Source organism: Herpailurus yagouaroundi, unplaced genomic scaffold (genome assembly GCF_014898765.1).
Source record: "Herpailurus yagouaroundi ecotype Mexico unplaced genomic scaffold, PumYag 211, whole genome shotgun sequence".
Classification (NCBI taxonomy): Eukaryota; Metazoa; Chordata; class Mammalia; order Carnivora; family Felidae; genus Herpailurus; species Herpailurus yagouaroundi.
This window is the reverse complement of record NW_024412442.1, coordinates 8235663-8260072: the sequence shown is the minus strand read 5'-3', so window position 1 is coordinate 8260072 and position 24410 is coordinate 8235663. Positions and strand designations below refer to the sequence as shown.

General features: G+C 44.9%; 1 protein-coding gene across 4 annotated transcripts in view; it reads left to right on the top strand.

The window, feature by feature from the left end:
* ANKRD22 (ankyrin repeat domain 22) overlaps positions 1-24410 on the top strand; it is a 38571-nt gene that overhangs the window by 2921 nt on the left and 11240 nt on the right. The window contains exons 1-3 of one of the 4 annotated variants that reach the window (XM_040454260.1): positions 3037-3349; positions 4538-4700; positions 12654-12854. In XM_040454260.1, coding sequence (XP_040310194.1) covers positions 12834-12854 — 21 coding nt within the window. In that variant the 5' untranslated portion in view covers positions 3037-3349; positions 4538-4700; positions 12654-12833. Of the gene's footprint in view, positions 1-3036; positions 3350-4537; positions 4701-12227; positions 12354-12446; positions 12855-24410 lie in introns of those variants that run through there. The other 3 variants (XM_040454259.1, XM_040454262.1, XM_040454261.1) reach the window with 3 other exon arrangements.

The following is a 24410-nucleotide window of genomic DNA, read 5'->3' as shown; positions in this document are numbered from 1 at the left end:
ATAGCTTGTTCAGGATAACAGGAAAAAAAAAGACAAATGTCCACTACATCAGTAGTTATTCTAGATTTCTCCAATTGATATATGACAGGAATTCTTAGGACTTTGTCAAAGGTTAAGTCCAAAGACAGAGGTCTCTAATGTTCTTCAGGGAAAGGCTCTAAATTCCATGACTCGTAGCAGAGATGTTTGAGCCACTTGGCCGAAAATACACCAGATGGCACTCTTAACTAGTAATGATACTTCTGCTTTCCCCCTGACTGTTTTGGGTGCTTTGTCAGGGCACAGCAGGATCCTTCTAGGAAAAGAAGAGGGATGTGGCCAGATTCCAGTTTCTCCTATCATGTTTCACAAACAAGATGGCTTCTTATTTGGCCATGGGTGATGCTGGGGTAGGTGCTACAGGTGTCCAAGGCCTACCACAACCACAAGTGTGACTCAGTCAGCACCACTGGGGCAGCAAGGGGAGGGCAGGACTGGAGGTGGGAGGATTCTCTAAGAGGATGGTGGGCTGGTGGGAGTGGGGAGGCAGCACTTGGGGGAGAGAGGATCCTAGAAAATCGTATTTGTTGGAGGTGTAAGTCTATTCATTGGGTAGAAGCCTTGATGTGTGTGTGTGTGTGTGTGTGTGTGTGTGTGTGTGTGTGTGTGATGCTTAAGAGTAGCATACATGTAGGGACATGTGCAAATCATAAGCTCAATTAATTATCCTAAAGTTAAGATACCTGGGAATTCCTACCCCAGGTCAAGAAATAGAACATTAGCAGTACCCAGAAACTCTCTCAAGTGCCTCCCAATGACCATTTCCATCCCTTTGCCTAAGATAACCACTACTCTGGTTCTAATACCTTGTATTAGTTTGCTTTTTTGAACTTCATAAAAAATGGAATTGTATGTACGTGCTCTTTTGTGTCTGGGTTCTTTGCTCGACGTTACGCTTGTGGGATTCACCCATATGTTTGCATGTGACAACGGTCTGTTCATTTGTACTGTTATATAGTATTCCATTATATTGCCAGAACAAAAGTTATTGATCTCTTCCACAGTTGATGGAATTTGGGTGGAGTCCAACTTTGTTTATGACAAATAATGCCACTTGAACATTTTTTGATGTCTTTGGTATTTCCATTTGGGTTAAGTGTATACTAAGAATAGAATTTTCTGGGGGTGCCTGGGCGGCTCAGTCGGTTCAGTGTCTGACTTCCGCTCAGGTCATGATCTCATGGTTCGTGAGTTCAAGCCCCGCATCAGGCTCTCTGCTGACAGCTCGGAGCCTGGAGCCTGCTTCAGATTCTGTGTCTCCCTCTCTCTCTGCCCCTGCCCCGCTTGTACTCTGTCTCTGTCTCTCAAAAATAAATAAACATTACAGTAAAAATTTTATTTTAAGTTTCTAAAATGAATTTTCTGGTCCTAGGATATTCATGTGTAGAACTGCAGTACATATTTCCAAAAAACTTTCCAGAGTGGCTGTCACGTCTTACATTCCATCTGTTCTGGGGTTAAACCTTGCGGGACATCAAACACCTGAAAATGTATGGAATGTTCCACCTTGGATCATCAGGCTTCTTTGTGTGCTCAACCGATGCTGAGGAGGAAGAATTCTCTCTGCCCTTCAAGACCCTTCTGTCTGGACTAAGAAGCCAATTGCATTGACATGAGACAGACTAACAGGAGAAAACCAAATTTAATTTTGTGTGTGTGTGGAATCCACATAGACGTGGGAATTCCAAAGGCAGTCAGGCAAAATGAGGTATATGTGTGAGTTTGAACTGAGGAGAAGGAGCGAGGGAATGCTCCTTCAAAGGAAGGAATGCACTTCATGGGAAGATAAAGAGCAAATGTCTGTAAACGAATGTATACTGGGCCCTTCAGAAACAGTAGGACAGAGGACTTTGATCACACAGCCCTTGCTAGGCTCCTCCCTCTCTACTACTCCTCATATCATAACATAGTTACCGGTAGTGATCGCTCTCTTACTGGAGCAAGTCCTCTATCTGAATTCTTTTTGGCAGTCCAGTGGGGAGGTAAAGAGCTTTTTTCTGAATTTGCTGGGTTTTGATTGCATTTAACTCAAAATGACCTTCACGCCCGAGGGGCCCATCTTGGGTCTGCCTGCCCTTGGCCCCCATGCTGAATCTGTGGGCCGAATGTATGTATAGGAAGGGCTCGTATTTCACATCTTTCACATCTTTCTTTGTCAGATTGTTCTTTCCTTCTCCCTTACTTTGTTTCTTCCTGAATCACTGCCAAAGTCCTGAATATAGTCCCCTAAGGGTCAGAATTGCCAACTGAGTGTCACTATTTGGTTCAAACTAGGTTCAAAAACTCACGGGGAGCTCAGCTCACTAACTTGGCCACACCATCAGTTTCCTTCAGGAAAGTTTATTTTTTCCCCCTCGGGGAATGGTTTTGCATATTTCTCTCTTTTTTTACAATTTCAAAGACACGCATTGAAACATGGAGGATGACAGTTGGAAAATAGCATTTTTTTATCATCATCTCCTTGGAGATATAAAATAGCCACAGTAAATGTGAACACTTTGTTACTTTTCTTCCTACTTAATATTTTTAAACATAAAATACAAAAAAAAAATTGACTCCTACATGTTTAATATTTTTCCTCTTAAAATCGCACAGGAAACCTGACGCTAGCTCTTGGCTAATTTGGCCTTCCTGTTTGGCCCACCTGCAAAGAGTGCTGCAAATGATGCCATGTGCCTCTGGGCAGGTGTCAAGACGAGCCTCTCCGAGAGGGGAACATTCTAAGAATGATGGATTTATCTTCTGTGCCGTTTGTTTGTCAGAGTTAATAATGCCCGTGTCAGTCAGGCAACAGGGCAAGTTGAACTTGGAAGAAGGTCAGGAAATACAAGCCCGCAATCAGCAATCTGAAGTATTAGAGGTCTAGTGGTGTCTGGGGAGCCAAAAATGAGCCAAGCTCTGGGAATCAAGACGCCATCAAGGCAGCAGGAAGTCCACCTGCCTCTACGGACTAAAGTGCATTAAGACCAAGTTCATTAGGGTGTCTTGGAGGTAGCAGGAGCGTCCAGTAGTTCGGCCGAAGGCCTTCGGCTGTGTCCTGCCACTTGCCACCTGCTGATTTGGAGCAGACAATTTTGCTTCTCAGAGTCTTAGTTTTCTCATCAGCACAAACGGGGACAATAACAGTGTCAGCCTCAGCGGGTTATTGCAAAAGAGCACTAATGGGGATGTGGTCCCTGAGATGTGTCCAGGGAATAGTAAGCACTCAATACATCCAGCTAGTATTTTTGTGTTATCATCTTGAGGAAGTACTTTGACCATTGAACTAGACGATATCCGTGAAGCTCCTGGCAGAGAGGGGTTGGCCATGGTAAGTGCTAAATTGATGAGAGCGGTTAGCATCAATACCAAGGAAACGTGAATGTCATCACGAGACACGACATTGAAGACCATTTTGTGACAGGAAAGAGTGTCATTAGGTACTGTCCCAGGGCAAACGTAGGATGTGAATAATTGCACGCACACAAAAATCACTTTTTGCAAGTTCATTAATTAGGTGCACACACACCCGTTGGACAAGGGGAAGGCTGTGTACCGAAAGAGAGGCCATAGACAATAATGGCTAGAGTGACAGAATCTGAAACTACGTGTCGCGGGTTTTGACCCTCATATTGCCGTTTATCAGTTGTGTGACCCTGGTGCGTTACTTAATGTCTCTGTGCCTCAGAGACACATCTGTTCCATCCCCCGCCTGTTAAATCATTGTTGGGCTTAATGTGGTCAAGGACCGTTGACCATCTGAGAGGAGTTAATACATGTAAAGGGCTCAGACTACTCCCTGGAGCAGTGAGTGACATCTGGGTGCTTGGTGATGCTAGGCGCATGGATTGCTTGTGCAGCAGGTTGCTCGGAAATCGGTTTCTTCTTTATTTTCCAACCTCAGAAGTTGTTTATTTTACAAACTAGAAAATTAAGATCAAAATCAGTCGAAGCAGTGTTTCTCAAACTTTCCTTCATGTTTCTTTTTAAGGAAACTCTGGAGACGTCCTTCTGTAATTGACCCTCCTCTGTGAAATTTTAGTATCACAGATACACTGTATATCCATTTATGTACTATATTTATATCTGGGCTATAGTCATGAAAATTATCAGTTTCTCTTTCTCTCTCCAAGAAGTAATTTTGCTTGGAGCGGGGAGTGATATCATCCCCACTGAGCACACGTTAGTTAAAAGAAGAGAAACAAACAAATGTTGGTGGCCAAGGAAGAAAAATCTAGTGTAGGAAATTTAGTAGGTCCAAACCTTGGTCCCAGCAATTCAGACGCATGCATGAATCCGTTCCTATTTCACGGGTTATTTACCATAAGGTCTTTTTTAGGTTTTCTGCCTAGAATAGAAATGAGCAGGCAATTCTGGCCCCAAAATGGCCTATCGAGAAATGAGTATTGCTGTTGAGAGAGTAGAGGCATTAAGGTCAGGAATATTATTCATTATCCAGCTTCATTAATTTTATGTGAAGAATTTTTAGAATCTCATATTCAAATGCATTTATATACAGGTCCAAAACTGCCTTTGGAACCAGATGAATGCCTCCTGTCCAAGAAGATCAAAAAGACCAGAGAGATCAAAAAAAAAAAAGAAACCAAGGCTTCTGATATGTCCCAAAGAAGGGGGAAAACCCAGTATGTGAGCGATCTTGGATGTCTTCAAAGCGTTGGAAAGTAGGTTCAACCCACTTACAGTTTGACTTAAAAAATAAGGATGTGGGGGGCGGGATACCTGACTGGCTCAGTTGGAAGAGCATGTGACTCTTGATCTCAGGAACAGGATCCCGAGTTTGAAGGACAGAGAGAGAGGGAGACACAGAATCCGAAGCAGGTTCCAGGATCTGAGCTGTCAGCACAGAGCCCCACGTGGGGCTCGAACTCATGAACCATGAGATCATGACCTGAACAGAAGTCGGATGCTTAACCAATTGAGCCACCCAGGTGCCCCAAATAGGTCAATTTCTAAAGAGGAAGGATCAGAATCTGGCCCGCCAAAGTCTGACAGCCGTGACCTTAACGATAGCTTAATTTAAGAAACAAAACAACAAAATCCAAATGCAACACTTTATTATAAAATGTAACAAAACCAATGAAACCCCATAAAAACTTGAGACTGCATTTCATAACCTCAGAAGGGAATGTAACGCAACGAACGTTAAGGCCCCATAAGAATGTTGATATGAATCACCTCTTTTTCCAGCCCCACAAAGCACCAGGAGTGAGAGAAAATTGTAGTTCTAAGTGTAAATAAAGTAGGCAACATCCTCCGTCCTGGGGCAGAGCAGTAAACCCACACCCTAAAGAGTATAGCTTGTCTCATACTGTGAAACTGGTTTTACCGCAAAATTGTAAGAGCCTTATAATTTAATTCATCCAACACATTCCTGAGTCATTGGAGGAAGAGTGGACAGCTTGCAGAAGTAGTTGGTTATATCCCGAAACAGTCATCCACCGTAACAGGATTTGTCAGTGGTTTTCTGTTTTTACCAAGAAATAAAAATAAGCTCTTGTCTCAGATACGTGAAGTTATCTAAAAAATTAAGCAACACAAATCATAGCATCCCAGTGATTGTGGGACCAGGAGCATGAGTTTACTCTTTGCAGTTTTTTTAAGTTTACTTATTCATTGGGAGAGAGGGAGAGGGAGAGAGAGAGGAGAGGGGGAGAGAGAGAGAACACAAGTGGGGGAGGGTCAGAGACAGAGAGGAAGAGGGAGAATCCCAAGCAGGCTTCTTGCAGTCAGTACAATGGAGCCCAACATAGGGCTCAATCTTACCAACCGTGAGATCATGACCTGAGCCAAGTTTAAGAGTCTGATGCTTAACCGACTGAGCCATCCGGGCGCCCAACTCTTTGCATTTCCATGAAAGCACATGATAATTACTAATTCTGTGAGTACATGACAGAGGATGACACAGAAATAGAACACACGGAGAATTAAGTGTTGCCTAAGTGCTAAAGACCTAAGTGACCTGTTTTACATTTAAACTTACGATGCCAATGTGTGTTTTTATTTTAAGGGTTGGCTGACCCCATTTCCTTTTTCCATTACCATCAGTTTCTTAATTACTGGAAAATTCAAAAGTGATTTCAAATTTGACAAGATTTTTTAAGTCTTCGAGTAAAAAACCCTACATTGGTACAAAACAATGATTATTATTGCAATTTGGCCTCAGAATCCTGGGCTTCCTTTTAAGCGAACAAAAAATAAAAAAAGGTGTCACAAGCAAGAGAATTATGGCAGGAGATGGCTGAGCTCTGACGTATAAAACTCGGAAACGCAAACATTCTGATTAGCAAAAGTACTTATTTGATTAGATAGCCATTGTTAACATTTAAACGTGCTAAAATGACAAGAAAAAGCTGTTGTGTTATTTAAGGAGAATGACCCTATCCAATCAAGGAATTTATACAGGTTGTGTACGAGCAGAAAGACTCTTATAAGGTATCTAACCTCTCTCATTTCTTACTTTGGGAACTACGGGTCTATTTGCTGATAATTCTCAGCAAATCTCTACCTCAACTCTGACTGTAAACTTCTGCAACCACATAACAAACTTCCTATTGTGTATCTGCACTTAGACGTGCTAAACACAACTTGTGCAAACTGGCACCGACTGTGTCTCCCCAGTCCTTCCCTCATCTTATTTCCCTTCCAGTATTCTGCGTTTCGGCGAAAGGCGCCACGCGGGACACGTGCGTGCGGTCCTTGATCTGGGATTCCCCGTGTCCCTTCTATCAGCTTGAGAATTCCTGCTATTTGTAGCTTCTGCACATCTCTAGAGTACTATATCAGTCAGACCCCAGTAAGGAAAACCACACTAGTTATTTTAACCAAAAGAATTTAATACAAGGAATCCGTTCGGTGGGTATTGCAAGTCTGAAAAGGCCAAAGGAGAACATTGGGGTGACAGAGAGCCCCAGGAGGGGCTACCATCTCTTGGACTGGGGGAACAGAGAACAGAGGTTGGGGTTACCAGCACTTAGGAGCTTGTGGGAAGGACCCTGAAATTCTTGGGGCCCAGCCATTGAGAAGGGGTTACTATCTGCTTGCGGCTACCACTACAAGAGCTCAGGGGAGGAGTTACACCTGGTTGAGCTGGAGGCGGGAGATGGTTGGTATTGGTATCTCTAAAGGGTGTGATTAGGCTGGTTTAGGGAAGGCAGGGAAAAAACCAGACCAAGGCAGGGAAAAGCCTTGGCCGTTTCCAAGATCAAGGGCTATGGCTGGGTTTATGCTAATGGGATCAGCAAACACATAGGAAAGGGCAGCTCTTTTTCTGCCTCCTTAGTCTTACTGTCCTCCCTCAGTGCTCCCTATGGGGGAAATCTAACAGGAGGCCAACGGGGAAAAGAGAAACAGCTCACGGAGAGCCAGTGTGAGCATCCCACAGCAACATATGCAGACGTGTATTTGGTGCCAGGAGACAACAGTTGTCAAATGACGACAATAAAACAATTTCACGTGATGTCCTTTATTCAAGGGAGAAGAAGCCGTGGATTGAGGGAGTCGGTGCCCCGCGGTGCCGGGACACTCTCCCGAAGAGATGATGATTGCACAGAAGTGAGTTCGAGAGAGCGTTAGAAGCAGCACAACATGGAAACAGGGCATCCGTGGCTAGGAGGTCAGGTATTTCCTTCTGAGGCTAGCAGGTCAGTCGGGGAATAAGGAAAACGTATTTGGTGTGAACTAATTGGCCAGGGTTGCGTAACTGACCTTACTTAGAACTATGTATCAGCACCGATTCTTGGCAGTTGGGGATTGACTGGGTGCAAATACCGCCTTTCTGGTCAGATGGATCATTTATAAGAATAAGAAAGTTGTTTCGGTTTTGGTTTGCTGATGTGGCATTCTGAGCAGGTCTGACTCCATCTTGGACATAGAAATTTATTTCAACACAGCCTCCCGATGCATTTTCAACAAAAAGCCCGTTATTTCTACCTCCTTCGGATTTCCTCCTCTTCTCCCCTCCCCCACTGGTGCTCTCCTGCCTTAGGTCCTAGTATCTCTCTGCTGACCTAATGCAGTGGCCTCGTAACTCATCTCATCTTGCTGTTTTCTCTCTTGTCTGCCTCAAGTCCACTTTCTTGGTCTAAGCTCAGGTCTTGATCTCGGGGTGTAGGGTTGTGAGTTCAAGCCCTGTGTTGGGTTCCATCTGGGGCATGGAGCCTACTTAAAAAAAATTTTTTTTAATTGAAAAATGTATCCATCATGCATAAAGTTATCCATTATGACAGTGTTTCAACATGAGGAGTACCAGAATCTATCACCCTAAAATATGCCTCTTTGGCACATGGGTTATTCTGAGCTAATGGCCTTTGAGAACCAATAGGTGCAAGAAAGGCTTGAAAAACAGAGCACAAGTTCTCCTTTTATGAAGGAAATTTACATCTATAAAGGAAATTTCAATTTGTAATGCACTCTTACCTCTTAGCTGTAGAGAAGACACTGAATTAAATCTGCCTAACAAACCTTACTGAACATCGCTTGTTTGCAGCACCTTCCCTGGTCACCTGTCCGTAACTCGCTTCCCCCTTTCCTTCCATCCCCTCCCCAGATCCTCGTTTCCATCAGCCTAAGTTGGTATATAACCTAAATGCTAAACACCTCTTTGACTTCCACATCCCCGAGCTTCTTCTCTACAGATATGAGATATAACAAACTTCTCTTCATTTTTCTCTTGTTAACCTATCTTATGTTAGAGAACCCCAGCCAAGAACCTAGAAGGGTAGAAGGAAAAAGATTTTTTCCCCTCTCTGCAACCATGTTCCATTCCCACACTGTAATTCATCAAGTCCCCTTCTTTCACATTAAATTCTCCCATTGGCCTCGATGAGGTTTTCTCTACCCTTGCACTGTTTTGAACAGGGTCATTCTTGGCTGTGACGTGCCGTTCCGATCACCGGAATTTGTGTAACAGCATTCCTGGCCGTCTGCCCTCTAGATGCCAGGAGCTTGCCCCCACTCCTGGTGGTGACAACCAAAAATATCTCCAGACATTGTCAAATACCTTTAATTTTCAGTTAGACAACCCCAATTGTTTAGTATAAGCATGCCCCGTGCGGGATTTCAGAAATTTATCTAAAATTCAAGTTTAACTAAACATCCTGTATTGAAAAAAATTTTTTTAATGTTTATTTATTTTTGAGAGAAAGAGAGAGAGCAGGGGAGAGGCAGAGAGAGAGGGAGACACAGAATCCGAAGCAGGCACCAGGCTCTGAGCTGCCCGACGTGGGGTTCAAACTCACAGACTGTGAGATCATGATCTGAGCTTAAGTTGGCCACTTAACCAACTGAGTCACCCAGGCGCCCCTAAACATCCTGTATTTTTATTTGCTAAATCTGGCAGTCCTACCTGGGGGCCAAGTCATCGCTGGTCGAGACTCATTGGCCTAGAGTGTTCTTACCAATGGCAATGAGTCGATTGCTTTTTTATTGGCTTGTTTTTAAGAGGCAACCCTACATGGAAGCAGTTGCTCTTCCATAATTATAATAGTTTTGTGCCTTTAAAGCCAGACTGTAGGGGAGGAAAAAGAATCATTCCTCTTCCCTTCCCTTCGAGGTTCTGTGGCTGAGAACCCTGCATAATGAAAGAGGCATTAAGAAGAAGAAAACAAACTGAAGTTCAGTAACATGCGTACCTCATGTGTACATATGGGAGACCCAGGAAAACTGAGTAAAATCCCTTGAAGTGGCCCAAACCAATGCCTTAAACACCATCTCCAGCCAAAGAAAAAAGAAGATGTTTGAGGGCGGGGAAAGTTATGGGATGCTACCGGTAAAAACACAGTAAACAGCGTCATTTCTTCTCTAGATATAAGCCATTGTCTTCTCCATTAATTGGAGAATTAATCTCCAAATGAGATTTAGAGTCAGTCTACTCTTCCAGAGGGAGACACCTTAAAAATAGAGATTTCTTTGCTAAGGGTAGGTGTCCTTTACAGAAAGGTAGATTCCGCTCTGTTTTCAGAGATTCTCCTGTGTGTCTGCCGGCTTTCAGAAACAACCAAGTCAAAACAATCCTCATGCCAAACAGGCGTGTTTTAGGGTGGTGTATTCTGCTCTCCTTGGAGATGCAGTCTAGAGAGACATGTGGAATCCCATCAGATGAGTTTGGGTCCTGACAGGAAATTAAAGAAGCCTCTCGAGGTCAATCAGGGAGGAAGAAGTGTGGAGAAGGAAGCAATCTTAGCAGAGAGGTAGTGAGAGTGAAGAGGTCTGTCCACACCACTTAGTTAAAAGAGGTTACAAAAGAAGCTAAAAGGAGTTGCAGGAGATTTGCGTAAGAGCATGAAGTACCCAGTGGAAATAACATTAATGCTTACATCAAAAGGAAGGACACCGAAAAGGTCTTAAGACGTTTAAAAAATGCAAAATCGAACCAAGCCAAAAGGGAAGTCAGCCGCAATTTTAGTGGTTATTGCACACTTCCACCTTCAACAGAAAAATTAGTTAATTCTTTTGTGTTTAAGAAGAACATTTTTTTAAAGCAACCCCTACACCCAATGTGGGGATGGAATTTACAGTCTCCAGATTAAGAGTCACATGCTCTATGGCCTGAGCCAGCCAGGAGCCCAAAGAATTAGCTAATTCTTAAACTCCCAGGAGATTGGTCCTAATGCCAAGTCCAAGGCAAAGGATGTAATTCTTGTAATAACACGTATAAAAGTAGCTCATCATGTCCATCAGTGGTGTAGGAAGAAGTTCCTTGAATGTATATAGGCTCAGGCCTTGGGTCCTGGCCCCTGTTCTTGGCCACTGAAGAAACTTCAATGATTGGAAGAATCCCAACAGTTTGCTCGGGATGGTTGAAACTAGTTCTCCCATAGGTGTGTGTGAGTGTTCTAATTCTGGGAAATGTTCACGCTTTGCTCTGATTGTGTTCAGAGATAGTGTGTGAGTATTTGGTATGATATTTAGTATACAAAATGTATAATGTTAAAGAGATTCGGCATATTAGAACGTTTGGCCAAGTCGCCTGGTAATTCCATTTAAGATACGTAACAGCATAGGGGGCCTGGGTGGCTCAGTTGTTTGAGCATCCGAGTCTTGATTTTGGCTCTGGTCGTGATCTCACGGTTCATGAGATAGAACCCCACGTAGAGGCTCTGTGCTGACAACATGGAGCCTACTTGCGTTTCTCTCTCAAAGAGAGAGAAACTCTCTCTCTACCCTTCCCTCACTCATTCTCTCTCTCTTTCTCTCTCTCTCTCTATCTCTGTGTCTCTCTTGCTCTCTCTCACAATAAATAAACTTAAAAAATAAAATAAAATATGTAATAAGCCAAGTGACTTTAGACTCATTTAAAATAGACAATTTTAAAATTGAATATTATAAAATATTTGGCTGAATATATAAACAGTATTAGACTATTTAAGACAACTTAATACTTATTATGATAGTAAGTTTATTACATTTATAAGACCATTTAGCTGGGAAAGTATTAATTGTTAGGTTCAGAACTGAAGTGTTTACAAAAGAAAATTAAATATAGTGATACTGGGCCGCCTGGGTGGCTCAGTCGGTTGAGCGTCCGACTTCAGCTCAGGTCATGATCTCACAGTCTGTGGGTTCGAGCCCCGCGTCAGGCTCTGTGCTGACAGCTCAGAGCCTGGAGCCTGCTTCAGATTCTGTGTCTCCCTCTCTCTCTGCCCCTCCCCCACTCATGCTCTGTCTCTCAAAAATAAATAAACATTAAAAATATATAGAGTAATACTCTAAGTGTAGTTTAAACATTTAGAGATAATTTAATTAACTAGGATATAAACGGGACTGATTCTTCAAAGAGGTTAGTTTTTTCAATTTGAGTTGCTCAAGCTTTACTCAAAGATATGCCTTTGAAAGTGAACACATTCGGGGCTCCTGGGTGGCTCAGTCGGTTGAGCGTCCGAGTTCGGCTCAGGTCATGATCTCACAGTCTGTGGGTTCGAGCCCCAGTCTGTGGGTTCGAGCCCCGCGTCGGGCTCCGTGCTGACAGCTCAGAGCCTGGAGCCTGTTTCTAATCCTGTGTCTCCCTCTCTCTGCCCCTCCCCCGGTCTCACTTTGTCTCACTTTGTCTCACTCTGTCTCTCAAAAATACATAAATATAAAAAATTAAAAAAAAAAGGAAGTGAACACATTCATGTATGTAAAATAATATGGCTTAAAAATTGACCTTCATCTGTCACTTGACTTATTATTTTAATTTGTTTATATTAATCCGGAACATCAAAGAAAAAAAATTAACCTTATCTGTGCTGAAAGATCGCAAATAATCCATGGTGACAGTTCTTGAAGATTATTTTTCATCAAAGTCAAGCCCGTGGCAGTCATATGTGTTCTAACAAGTGAGTTTGGCCATCCCTAGCCTTTCTCAATAGCCACTGAAAACCAGATTTCAGTTAATGTCCTAAACACAGTATCCTACTTTTTTCCCACAGTACCCCATGTTGAGCCCTGAGTCCTTCCTGTTGGGGTGAGAACTTCCCTTTCACTCTTGACTTTGCTCCCGTCTTCCCACATGTCAGTACTGGAAGAGCAAATATGACTCAGAAACCGGTTCCCCAGGGTTGTAACATCAGATGAGACACGCTGGGGTCATTACGCTATAAACCAATGCCTGTGTTTCCCTGGGCTGGGTTCTCTAGAAGGTGTGCGGCTGACTGAATTGCCAGTAGAACGTTCACAAGTGTGGGAAGAAAGGACTGGCCACCAGCCTTGACTTCTAGAGACCTTTCTCTGGGCCGGGACGGATTTTATGTGAATCAGAAATACCTCCGGAAGATTCAAGAAGCTGTAGGGGTGACGCAAATCTGTGGAGGGCCAGCATGGGAATCCTATACTCTGAGGTATGTGACCTTTCTGGAAGTAAGATTCCAAAGGTGTTAAAAATTGCTCTTGCTTTTCAAGTGTAATTTCCCGTTCCTGTGAAAATGTCTCCTTTTCTTCTGCATAGCTTTCCTTGAGAGTGTGAGGTCAAAACGAAGTCTTGGGCGTTAATCTTTTTAATACACTTAATATTATGAGGTAAATCATTTTGTAATTCTACAACTCGAGCTAGGTGTAAGTAGAGAGTTATACAGAATATATATGTCCCGATGTCTAGATGATGTTTGTGGGGGTAATTTGGATCTTGCAGGGACTTAGGAAAATGGAATTAACAGAGTCATGTTTTCTGATGTCAAACATCCAGAGGAAAAGTGAAAATTGCGCCCCACTGGATTTTCTAAACATACAAAAGTAGACTGACTCTTCTGTGGAAAAGCAGGGACAGACTGACATTTTTCTTTTCTTTTTTTTCTTTTTTTTAATTTTTTTTTTCAACGTTTATTTATTTTTGGGACAGAGAGAGACAGAGCATGAATGGGGGAGGGGCAGAGAGAGAGGGAGACACAGAATCAGAAACAGGCTCCAGGCTCTGAGCCATCAGCCCAGAGCCTGACGCGAGCCTGACGCGGGGCTCGAACTCACGGACCGCGAGATCGTGATCTGGCTGAAGTCGGACGCTTAACCGACTGTGCCACCCAGGCGCCCCCGGACTGACATTTTTCAACTTGGTATTTGAAAAGAAAATCACTACCAGCGATTATAAGGAAAGATTATCCCTGTATAAAAGAGGGACAAATGCAGAAGATATATTTTTTGGCACTTTGAGTTTTTTCTTTTCATATCTGATGGATACAAAAACACTTTCTTTCCCCTGTATTGAAAGTAACCTATTAGAATCAAATAAATTTTTAAATAATGTTTCAAAGGAGTACACGTAATGTATGAACTAGAGTAATGATGTCATTATTCACAATTTACTCCCTTTCCTCTCTAACACAATTAACCAGTTGTTCTGCATTTCATTACAAATGCTCAACAGAAGCTTCTCAGGTGTTTCATCTACTAAAGGCAGTTTCTCTGCGTTTGCAACTTTTTCCAATGCCGTGTGTGTGTGTGTGTGTGTGTGTGTGTGTCTTTATAGTAAATGTACTCGTTGATTAGTTTAAGCTTTAGATTCAGGCAATCTAAAGTTTGAGAAATTGCGTCACTCACTGTGGTAGAATGGAGAAACTTACTTTTTTAGGGGGGCAACCCAGTGATTCTCAGGGAGAGGAGCAATTTACCTCCCTTGGGAGAAACACTGCTCTAGGCTAGTGCTTTTCAAATTTTAATGTGAGGACCGATCACCCAAGCTCTGGTTTCAATGCAGATTGTGGTTCTGTAGGTTTGGGTGGAGGTGAAGATTATGCATTTCAATTCCTTGATGCTTGTATTGTTGGTCCCTGGACCACACTTTAAGCAGCCAGGTTGTGATCATGGTCCTGAGACCAAGTACGTTAAAAAAAAAAAAGTCTTCTTCCTGTGCGGTGCATATTGTTTGTTTATCGGGTGTTGATCTGGCCAGTAGTTGAGTCAAGGCAAGATATGAAGAATTATTTATAAGCATTGTTGGGGGAAAAGTTTTCCCTCTACAAAATTTCTTCTGGTTGGTCTAAGAACTAAATTGGCATGAGACAGATTAACAGGAGAAAATCAAATTCGATTTTGTATGTATGTGAACACCACATATATTGTTTCTCTTGAGTCTACTGGATCTTGACTGCCTCTAGCTCAAAATAAGACTTCACGTGCCAAAGTGGCATACTCTGGGGGAGACTTACCCTGGGCCCCTTCAGGGTCAATGAAAATATCCCCAGAAGTGGAATAAATGTTTCACTTTTCAGATGTATGGAGGACAAAGCAACTTGGGATGTACTATGATATTTAAAGACAAATCCGACACCCCATGTGCAAACACACACATACACACGCACCTCTGAAAATTCCTAACATGCCTAGACGCTCATAGGTAACTATTCAAAGCTCATAATTAGTATCGAATCCAAGACAGTCTAAGGTAGTGTTGAAAGAGACGTGATGGCCATGCGACTCCATATCACAGGTGGACGTAGATTCTAGGCCCTTCCGTCTGACTGCGCACACTTGTTCACTAACTCTAGTAACAGCAGTATGAAACACATGAGCACCTGGGAGGTTCACCGTTTTCAGAGAGAAGAGAGTTGCCCACCCTTTTGGCAAAGAGTTTCTCAATTTGCAGGATTCCCCATTGATACCGACTTGGTTTTTGTGGTTTGTTTTTAAGGTAAACGTAGCCACCACTGAGGATAGTGAAGGCAGTGGTAAAACTAGCTTGAGTAGCAGGTTCCTATGAGGAGTAAGTGTTAGATCTTCCATAGTGTCGCTGTGCCAAGGATGCTGTTTCCAGAAAAGAGGTGTGTATTCTGCTTTCTCCTTACTCGCCAGCAGCCTCGACCCTGGGAGGTACTCATCTGGTGTGAGCGTGCTCTTACTGAGCTCTGCTGAAGGGACTCTGGTTTGACTGCTGGCTTTAGCCATTTGCCTTTTCAGTTGACTGAGCGATGATGCCCCAGAGTAGTGGGTCAGAGAGCCTGAAGAGAAGTGGGTCCTTGGAAATATTTTTTAATGTGTATTTATTTTTGAGAGAGAGAGAAACAAAGAGGGCGGAGGGGTAGAGAGAGAGGGAGACCCCGAATCCGAAGCAGGCTCCAGGCTCTGAGCTGTCAGCGCAGAGCCCGATGCAGGGTTCGAACCCATGGACCGTGAGATCATGACCTGAGCGGAAGTTGGACGACGCTCAACCTACTGAGCCACCCAGGCGCCCCTAGAAGTGGGTGCTTTTAGATGAGAAGAAGGCTTAGCTTGTTTTCCGGAAGCTGGAACTGTAGTTGCACGTGGGAATTACAGGTGAATGGAAAAGACAACAACCTAACTTAGTCTTATCCTCTGGTGTTCTGAGGCAGTCTCTCTGTGAGACTCTCCCACCTCTGATTTTAGAGAGGGTGAGAAGCTCTGAAGTAATTCCTCAAATGTGTAGACACGATGTCCTCATCTGTCCTGTAGGTGCCAGTCGCTTTGGCCTTGTGCCAGTTTCCTTCTACGTTTCCTAAGGCGTAAAGAAAGCAAACCACCGAATGAGAACAGGACGAGAGCCGACCAGTTTTCCCCATTCATTCCCTGGTCCTATACTTTTTAAAAACATTTAAATTCCAATGTAGTTACCACACAGTGTCATATTAGTTTCAGGTGTACAATATAGTGACTCAGTAATTCTATACCTCATTCAGTGCTCATCATGATAAGTGTCTCTTAATCAAAGCACACACGGGAGCACCCAGTGCTGAGTAACTCAAAGGGGTGATCAGAACTGGGACACTTACACCGTCTTGACAAAAGGACCACATATTTTCAGAGGAGCTATCAGACACAGCAGAAGGACTTTGATTTCTTAGGGTGGCAAACTGTGGAAGGCAGATATATGGGGGAGCTAATGGAAGGCAAGGGCTGCTGAGTAAATGTTATTATATCTCTTCCTTTGGTGCCTTCTCTGGGCTGGCAAGGGTAACTTTTGTCCTTCTTGGCAGAGAGGGGAGGGGAAGCCCTTCACAAAGTTATATCATGCTTTTAAGTAACTGGGAGGAAGGCAGAGAACTTTCCTTGTATCTGCTTCTTCTCTGTTGCCTTCAGCTCAGAATAATCATTATGCCCGGGGTGTATTTTGGGGTGCCTACACTGCATATATGTATACATCTATTGAAGAATAATTGACGTAACATTATATTAGTTTCGGGTGCGTAGCGTAATGCCTCCGTAGTTGTATGTGCTGCAGTATATTTGTATATTACCGCCAGTAACTCCAGCATGGTCCTCCTTACCCTCGGGTGGCCATTGTTTGACAGAAGGTCCCAGCCCCCAGGAGGCTGTAAGGGTGACGTTCCTGCTTCCTCTGGGCTTGGCACTCACCTCTTGGGTGGTCTGAGGTGGTAGGAAGGTATCTGGGCTTCTGATCTGCTCGATCCCGGCAGCGAGAACTCACCTTTTCTCCTCCTCGTTGGGGGAAAAGGCTTTCTTGCTCTCTCCTTCTTGTCATCACTGACCTCAGAGCTTCTCAGGTCTGATGCCCAGCAGTGGGGCCCCATTAGTCTTCCAGCAGTAAAGACAACATACTCTCAAGGAGACCTTGTTGGAGAAAGAATGCAAAACAGATAACTATGCTCTGCCTCCATTTCTCCTCATTGCTAGTCTTCTTTACAATTCAACCACTTCTGGAACTTTCCTTCATGTTACATAAAAGCTAAATGGGCCTAGGTCAACCTTGAAAATAAAAAAACCAACCCTATGCTTTTTTTATTTGCCTTCCAGACAGAATTTGTTAAGAAATTTCCAAATTCCAGCATGTGACAAAATGAGCCATCAGAAAGAAAGGCTTGAGATTGATTGTACAAATAAATGGACCCTTCAATACTGTTCCCTAAGATTAGTTAATCTGAAAAGGAAAAAAAAAACTGTCTTGTTTTCTCTCTCTTTTTTAAAATTAATTAATTTATTTTGAGAGAGACAGAGACAGAGAGAGCACTCCAGCAGGGGAGGGACGGAGAGAGAGGGAGAGAGAGAATTCCGAGCAGACTCCATGCTCAGCGCAGAGCCCAACGTGGGGCTCGATCCCACAACTGCGAGATCACAACCTGAGCCTATATCAAGGGCCAGATGCTCAACAGACTGAGCCACCTAGGCATCCCATTTTTTTTCTTTTTTTGGGGGGGGGAGTACAAGTGAGTGAGGGGCAGAGAGAGAGAGAAAATCCCGTGAGGGAGGGAGAGAGAAAGAGAGAGAGAGAGAGAGAGAGAGAGAGAGAAGCAGGGCTCACCCCAAAATAATGGGACTCATGTTTTACCCGAAGTGGGGCTCGTGTTCCCAGAAGTGGGACTTGAACTCACGAACCGCGAGATCGTGACCTGAGCGGAAGTCAGATGCTTAACTCACCCAGGCGCCCCCATCTTCTTTTGTTTCCCGAGAAGACATTTCATCAGTGCGCCCAGGCTCTTTACCTGAATCATTTTGCTTCAAAAACCACAAATGCTTCTTAGAAATTGTTATGAAACCTCTCACATGGTGTGGAGCTTCAGCGCGGAGATGGTTAATCAACAACTGACCGAGTCCTCTGGAGAGCAGGCAGAGATCCACGAGCTCTTTCCCTACATTGGGAACCAGCGAAGTTCCATTACTCTGTAGGAGAATTTTCGCCACGGTGAAAGTGGGGCGGGGGGCACGTGTGGCTCTTAGAGACACTGGTAATGGTGCACGCAGCTCAGGTATTGCTACGTGGTTAAAATAACACCAAGTAGTTCCCAGCTGTCATGTCTCCGCCACTGGGATTGGTGTCCAACATGATTCTGTAAATGATACACATAGAATATTTTAGCGGATCATTTACCTGCTGAATGTGTCATGAGCTCCCCAGAGACACTCCTTAAATTTTAGGCCCTAGGAGAGTGAGATACAAAGTGGGCAGGGGCGGGGTTCTAGCACCAAGTATGGGAGTCTTTTTATTATCTATCTATCTATCTATCTATCTACCTATCTATCTAGTTAGTTAGTTTGAACTAGAGAGAGAAAGCATGAGCTGGGGAGGAGCAGAGGGAGAGAGAGAATCTTAAGCAGGCTCCACACCCAACTCCGAGCCCAACGCAGGGCTTGATCTCCTGACATCATGACCTGAGCAGAAATCAAGAGTTGGACACTGAACCCCCTGAGCCACCCAGGTGCCCTTGGGGTATTTTTAAAACCAGGCACATGGTGAGATGAAAGTGCACAAAAAGTGGTCCCTGATGTGTCAAGTTTCCTGAGTTTCTGATGCTCCTTAACGAACATCAGTGTAAGAGTTGCAGTGTTTCATTAAGGGTTACCTTTATTATGGGGCTCCTTTCTTTCACCTCTGCAGTGGTTCCCAACCCTCTCTATGCCTTAGAAACACCCAGGGAACTTTTTAAAATAACACTAATACCCCCGCCTTACTCGCCGTACCCTCTTCCCTAGATTCTAATTCGGTTGGCTAGTGATGGGACCCGGGCCTGTACTTTAAAAGGGCCCTAGGGGCGCCTGGGTGGCTCAGTCGGTTAAGTGGCCGACTTCGGCTCAGGTCATGATCTCGCGGTCCGTGAGTTCGAGCCCCGCGTCGGGCTCTGTGCTGACAGCTCGGAGCCTGGAGCCTGTTTCAGATTCTGTGTCTCCCTCTCTCTGACCCTCCCCCGTTCATGCTCTGTCTCTCTCTGTCTCAAAAATAAATAAACGTTAAAAAAATTTTTTTTAAAAGGGCCCTAATGCTTAGTCAGGGTTGAGAACCACTGGATCTCACATCAAGGCTACAGTCTGGTTAGAGGGACCGGACTTAACACGCAGGAAAAAAGCCAGTGAGCAGAGTGAGGCGCTGTGTGGTTCATGCTCTCGGTAGGACAGATCAAGGAGGTTCCTTGGACGTGAGCCATGAAGTGGGCTTTGAGGGACCCATAGTGCAACTGGGAAGTCACAACGGTGGCAAGCAGGTAGCTAAGGTGGGAGCGAGGCCGTTGGACTGAAAGAGAGGCCAGAATAGGGGGAAGAACAATTAAGGGGCTTTGAACACGGCAAAAATCATGGCCACCTCACTCTTAGGAAATGGGGAACATTAAGCTCAATCTCCGTAATAATGGACGCAAATTTAAAAAATCACGCAAATTAAATAGACGCAAATTAAAACAAGGTGATGTGATAGACCATACCTGGGCTGGGGGACGGATGGCCAGTGGTCAGGGAAGCCTGTCTGAAGAGGTGATGTGTGGGCTGAGACATGATTTATCCTGGAAGAGAGCCAGCCGTACACTCACAACCAAGTGCAGACAATATACAGAAATGGACGTGGAATGTTCCTGAACTAGCTGGGAAGGATGAGATGGGAGAGAAAAGTCCGTTCACTAGCGTGCTCCCTTCGCGCTGTGCCTCAGTGTTCCAGGTTGCACGGAGCCCAACTCCAGGGGACGCCATCCCCACAAGTCAGTGGATGTGAACTCACACACACTCTTGGTACATACCCTTCTCTTCCTTCCCTTCCGTCTCCTCCTTTCCACCTTCCCCTGCATGTCCGCTGAAGTGTTGTGGCAGGTCTCTCCTTCGGTCTGTTTCTTTCTTGTTCACCATTAGCGTCGTATGACAATGGCTTGAATTGCTTGTGCCCTTTTCTCTATCTTCTCACTTTGGCCCGCCCTCCTCCAAGGACCCACTCTTCCCTCCCTTGATTCCGCAGCACAATTTCCCCTTTCTTTCTGTTCCCTGGGGTCATCTGCAGTGACCTCCACACCCCCAAGCATTGCCTCTCTTCTCCGGACCTCTGCCTCTGCTCCAAATCAACCACCCCACATGACTGCTCGTGACTTCTAGGGACGAAGCCCAGTCTGCAACAGGTAGGATTCGGTGACTCTGCCTCCTATCCCAACTCCGTAACTGGTCCCATTTCCCACCAGATCACACGTGCTGACTCTGCTCTCATCCTCCTTCGTGGTTCTATCTGCTTGTCTCTTTTTCCAGGTCCATCAGGCTCCACCTGGTTTCCATATGTCATCCATTCAGTCTGTATCCCAGGGTGAGCTGCTCCTCCCGAGGCCTTGCCTGACAGACCTGTTTCCTAACCTTCGTTCTTTGCCCCTGTCACTTTCCCCACCCCTCCCTGACGACAGATGTGCTGAGGAGAACTGCAAACCTGTCTGGTAGTCTAACGCGTTTCTACATAACCTGACGCTTCAAGCAATTTCGCAATTTCATGTTTTTTGTTCCTCTCATGCAGCGCTTTTCATGATGGCTGTCCCAAATCTTCCCCACCAGGTTCCAGAACCTCTTCTATCCTTGTCTCAGTCTTGTCTCCTATGTTACTAACCTGCTCATCTAGTTAAACGTAATGGTGGCTTGTTGAGTTATCTGTCTATGCCTGTTTATTTACGATAGATACGTATTGGCATAAAGCATGGAGATCAAAACTTCAGGCTTTTGGGCGAAAAGTTTGACCGACCTAAAACGTTCTTTCGATCCCAACCACCTGAGCTGCCTCCCGTGCTTTGCTCAGAGCCCGGATTGTCATCCTGTTTAAGGCCAGTGCTTCCACTGCTGTTCATTCCCTTTCATGACCACCTCTGCCTGTCTTCCCTGGCTCCTCATGTTTTAAATAATTACAAGAGTACTTTACCTTAATCGAGGGCTTGTTATTATGGGTCTGATCTGAGCTAAGTGTTTCATCTATGCAGTCACGTTCCTGTGACCTGATAAAGAAGATTTGGTTACCATTATTTTTTAAAGCGTCTATTTATTTATTTTGAGAGAGAGAGCAAGAGTGCACATAAGCAGGCGGTGGGGGCAGAAAGAGACAGGAAGTCAGAGAATCCCAAGGGAGGCTCCACGCTGTCAGCACAGAGCCTGATGTGGGGTTCGATCCCACAGACCATGAGATCATGACCCGAGCCGAAATCGAGAGTTGGATGCTTAACCAACTGAGCCACCCAAGTGCCCCAAGAAGATGTGGTTATTAAATCTAGAAGGGAACAAAGCACAAAGAGGCTAAGTAAGTTGTCCAGCTAACAGTACGCTTATGTGGCAGTGTGGAGATTGGAACCCAGAGAGTTTCTTTCCAGAGCCCGCGTTTCTGACCATGCGATAGCACTTTGCCTACAGATGCGCGGAATGAGGACGAGACCCTGCTGCCTCCCTCTGTGCTCCAGGAGCTCTGTCTTGGCTTTTACTGCCAAAGTGACGACAATTCCTCTCCAGTCACACCCTCTGATTCCTTGTAGACCACGTGCTCAGGCCCCCGTGTTCTGCCTCCTGCCCCGTCACTCTATGAACGTTGATCTTTGGATAGTTATTCATGATCAAATCCAGAGTCTCTCCTTACACTTCATACCCTTACGTCCATTTTGGAACTTTTCCTTCTTTGCATCTGGACCAAATCTTTTTCTGGTTTCTCCTGCAACCTCTCTGACCATTACTCCTCTACCTCTTGGCAGATATTGCTAAATCTAGGTCAGTTTGGAGAAGAATCTGGATACATAACCAGGAAGGCTTGGACACCAGCTGATCAGGGCAGAAAGGGGACAGACCAGCCTCCTGAGAGTGTAGACTGTAGCTTAATTGGGGTGCAAGTGGAACACAAAATAATCTCAAATGCAAAGTCTTGCAGCCAAAAGACATTCTGAAGGCTGTTTTTCAAACTGCCTGAAGTAATTAGAGCTGGAAGAATGGATGTATTCTGTAGTCATTCCCCTTGATTTCATTGCTGGCACTGCTAGTTATGAGCTGTGTAACCATGGGCACGGAAGGCAACTTCCCTCAGTCTCACCAAATCAACAGGGGCATACGGTTTTGCTCGGAGGGTTGTGTGAGGGTTAAATGAACTAGCTGAAGGACTCAATAAAGGGGAGATCACATTACGACTCATTCATTCCCTTACTTGTTCACCAAATAGACATTGGATGCCTACTGTGTGCCAGGCATAGGCTGGATGCCGGGGATAGAATGTTCTAGTACAGACACAGTACCTGCTTTCACGGAGCTTACAGTCTAGCTGGGGAGATAGCTGTTAGTAATACTCGTGCCTTTCTTCACTTAGATCAAGGGTACAGAGAAGGCGGTGGTAAGAGATGCAGTTGGAAAGACAGGATTTGGGACATCCGAAGAATCGTGTGTCCGCTCGAGGACAGCATCCTAACCCAGCGGGTCATCAAGTGACCAAACGTTTCGGGAGGGAAGTGACAGGAAGCTGCCGTTTTGGCGGTCGGACTGGGGGCTGGAAGGGGGAGACAGGAGGAAGCAAGGTCAGTTAACCACCGGTTTTGCAACAGTCTTTGGTGAGAACAACGAAGATCTGAACTAGTGCTTTGCCAGTGAGGATGGGCAGAAGGGCACCAGGGGATGGAAGTATCATGACTATCTCCCAAGGTCTCCACCGGTTTCCTCCTCCCCCAGAATCCCCCAAGTTCCAGAAACTTCAGAGGCCAACAGAATTCACGATAACTCTCTTCCCTCAAGGCACAAGGACGGTCTCTTCCTCTTTCTGGGCCCTAGCTTTTGTATTGGACTTCCCTTGGGTCCCCGTCGGTGCTTTCATGACCCTGAGCTGCCCCCTGGTGGAGTCTGGGAGTTTACCACAGCGCCCAACCCTTCCTGTGGTTCCCTCCACCAGCCACTTGGGGGGTCCAGCTGAACCAGGATGGCACTTTACTTTTCAAATACAGGAGCTCTGTGCCTGGGACATAGGAAGCTCAGGAAAGATCAAAAGATAAGATCGGGGTGGTGTTTTAAGGACGGTCGCTTGAATGGGATTAAGGAAGAACTCAGCGGTACCGGGTGTCTCTTGAAGGCAAACTGTCTACTTGTCCCTTCCTCCTTTCTGATGAGGACTCTCAGTGAAGATTTTGCAGAGCCCACACAAGGGGGACTTTATTTGGTGTCCTATGGGAATGTGGGCCCAGCGTTGTCAAAGCTTTAAATGTTTTAAGAGAAGTTGGGAAGCCAGATGAATGCATGAAATGTGCCAGGATTTTTAATGTTGTAATTTAAAATCTTAAGAAGAAAGAAATTAACTCTATAGCCACCTGCTTTCAAGTTCAGTATGGTGGTCTGTCAGTTACCAAATGCTAGTCCTATAAAGGATGAGTCGTAATCTGTGGCAAATTTGCACCGATTTACGGTGAAATTAGAAGAAAAAAAACCGACAAAGAAGCAGGGTTTTCCATACAGCGAAATCTGTCTCATATAAAAGATGGCTTTTTTTTCCCCTCTTCTGTGACTGTGTCCTTGTATATTTTGTTAAAATAGTTTTGCTCTTACATTTATGCTAAAACGCCTTTTATTTTACTAAATGATGATGTTGCTTCTCACGGATTTACTTGGCAAAATTAAGAGTTGGCGACTCAGCATCGCCTGTTGTGTTTCGTTCTGTTTTGTTCGTTGTTGAGATCTAAGTGGCTGGGCGCCACTGCTAAGATAAAGGCTGAACGCCGTGGGGTAGTATTTGCGCTTCGAAAGGACTTCCCCACCACCTCGAAGAGGATGGGGCAGATGCGTTGGCTGGGGAGAGACTGGAGGGTGGCAGTCACAGGGTGTGACGACGAAATGGAAGTTTGCCTCATTCTTTTGTCTCGTGACTGAGGACACCAAGATGCACGAGGGGGAGAGATTTGTCCACGGCCGCCAGGCGGCTAGTTGCACAATCACGACTATAACCCAGTTTGCTGACAGCAAACGCGTCCTTTCGAATGCTCTGGTCATTTGCATGTCAGCCCCACAGAACCTGGAGACGGTGCTGAGCCCAGCTGGTGACGAGGCCTAGGCACGGATGACCTCAGGGTAGCGGAAGGGGGGTTGTGTGGTTCGGCATTTCTACTGCATTTTGGACCCCTGTATCATGCCCATTTCTTTTGGGGGCACAGAACTTTGCCTCTTATCTGCTATTGAGCTGACTTGCCTCTGGGATGTTTCTTTCGTGAGCGGGGCCTTGGGTTTAAAAGTATCCTACTATTGGGGCTCCTGGGTGGCTC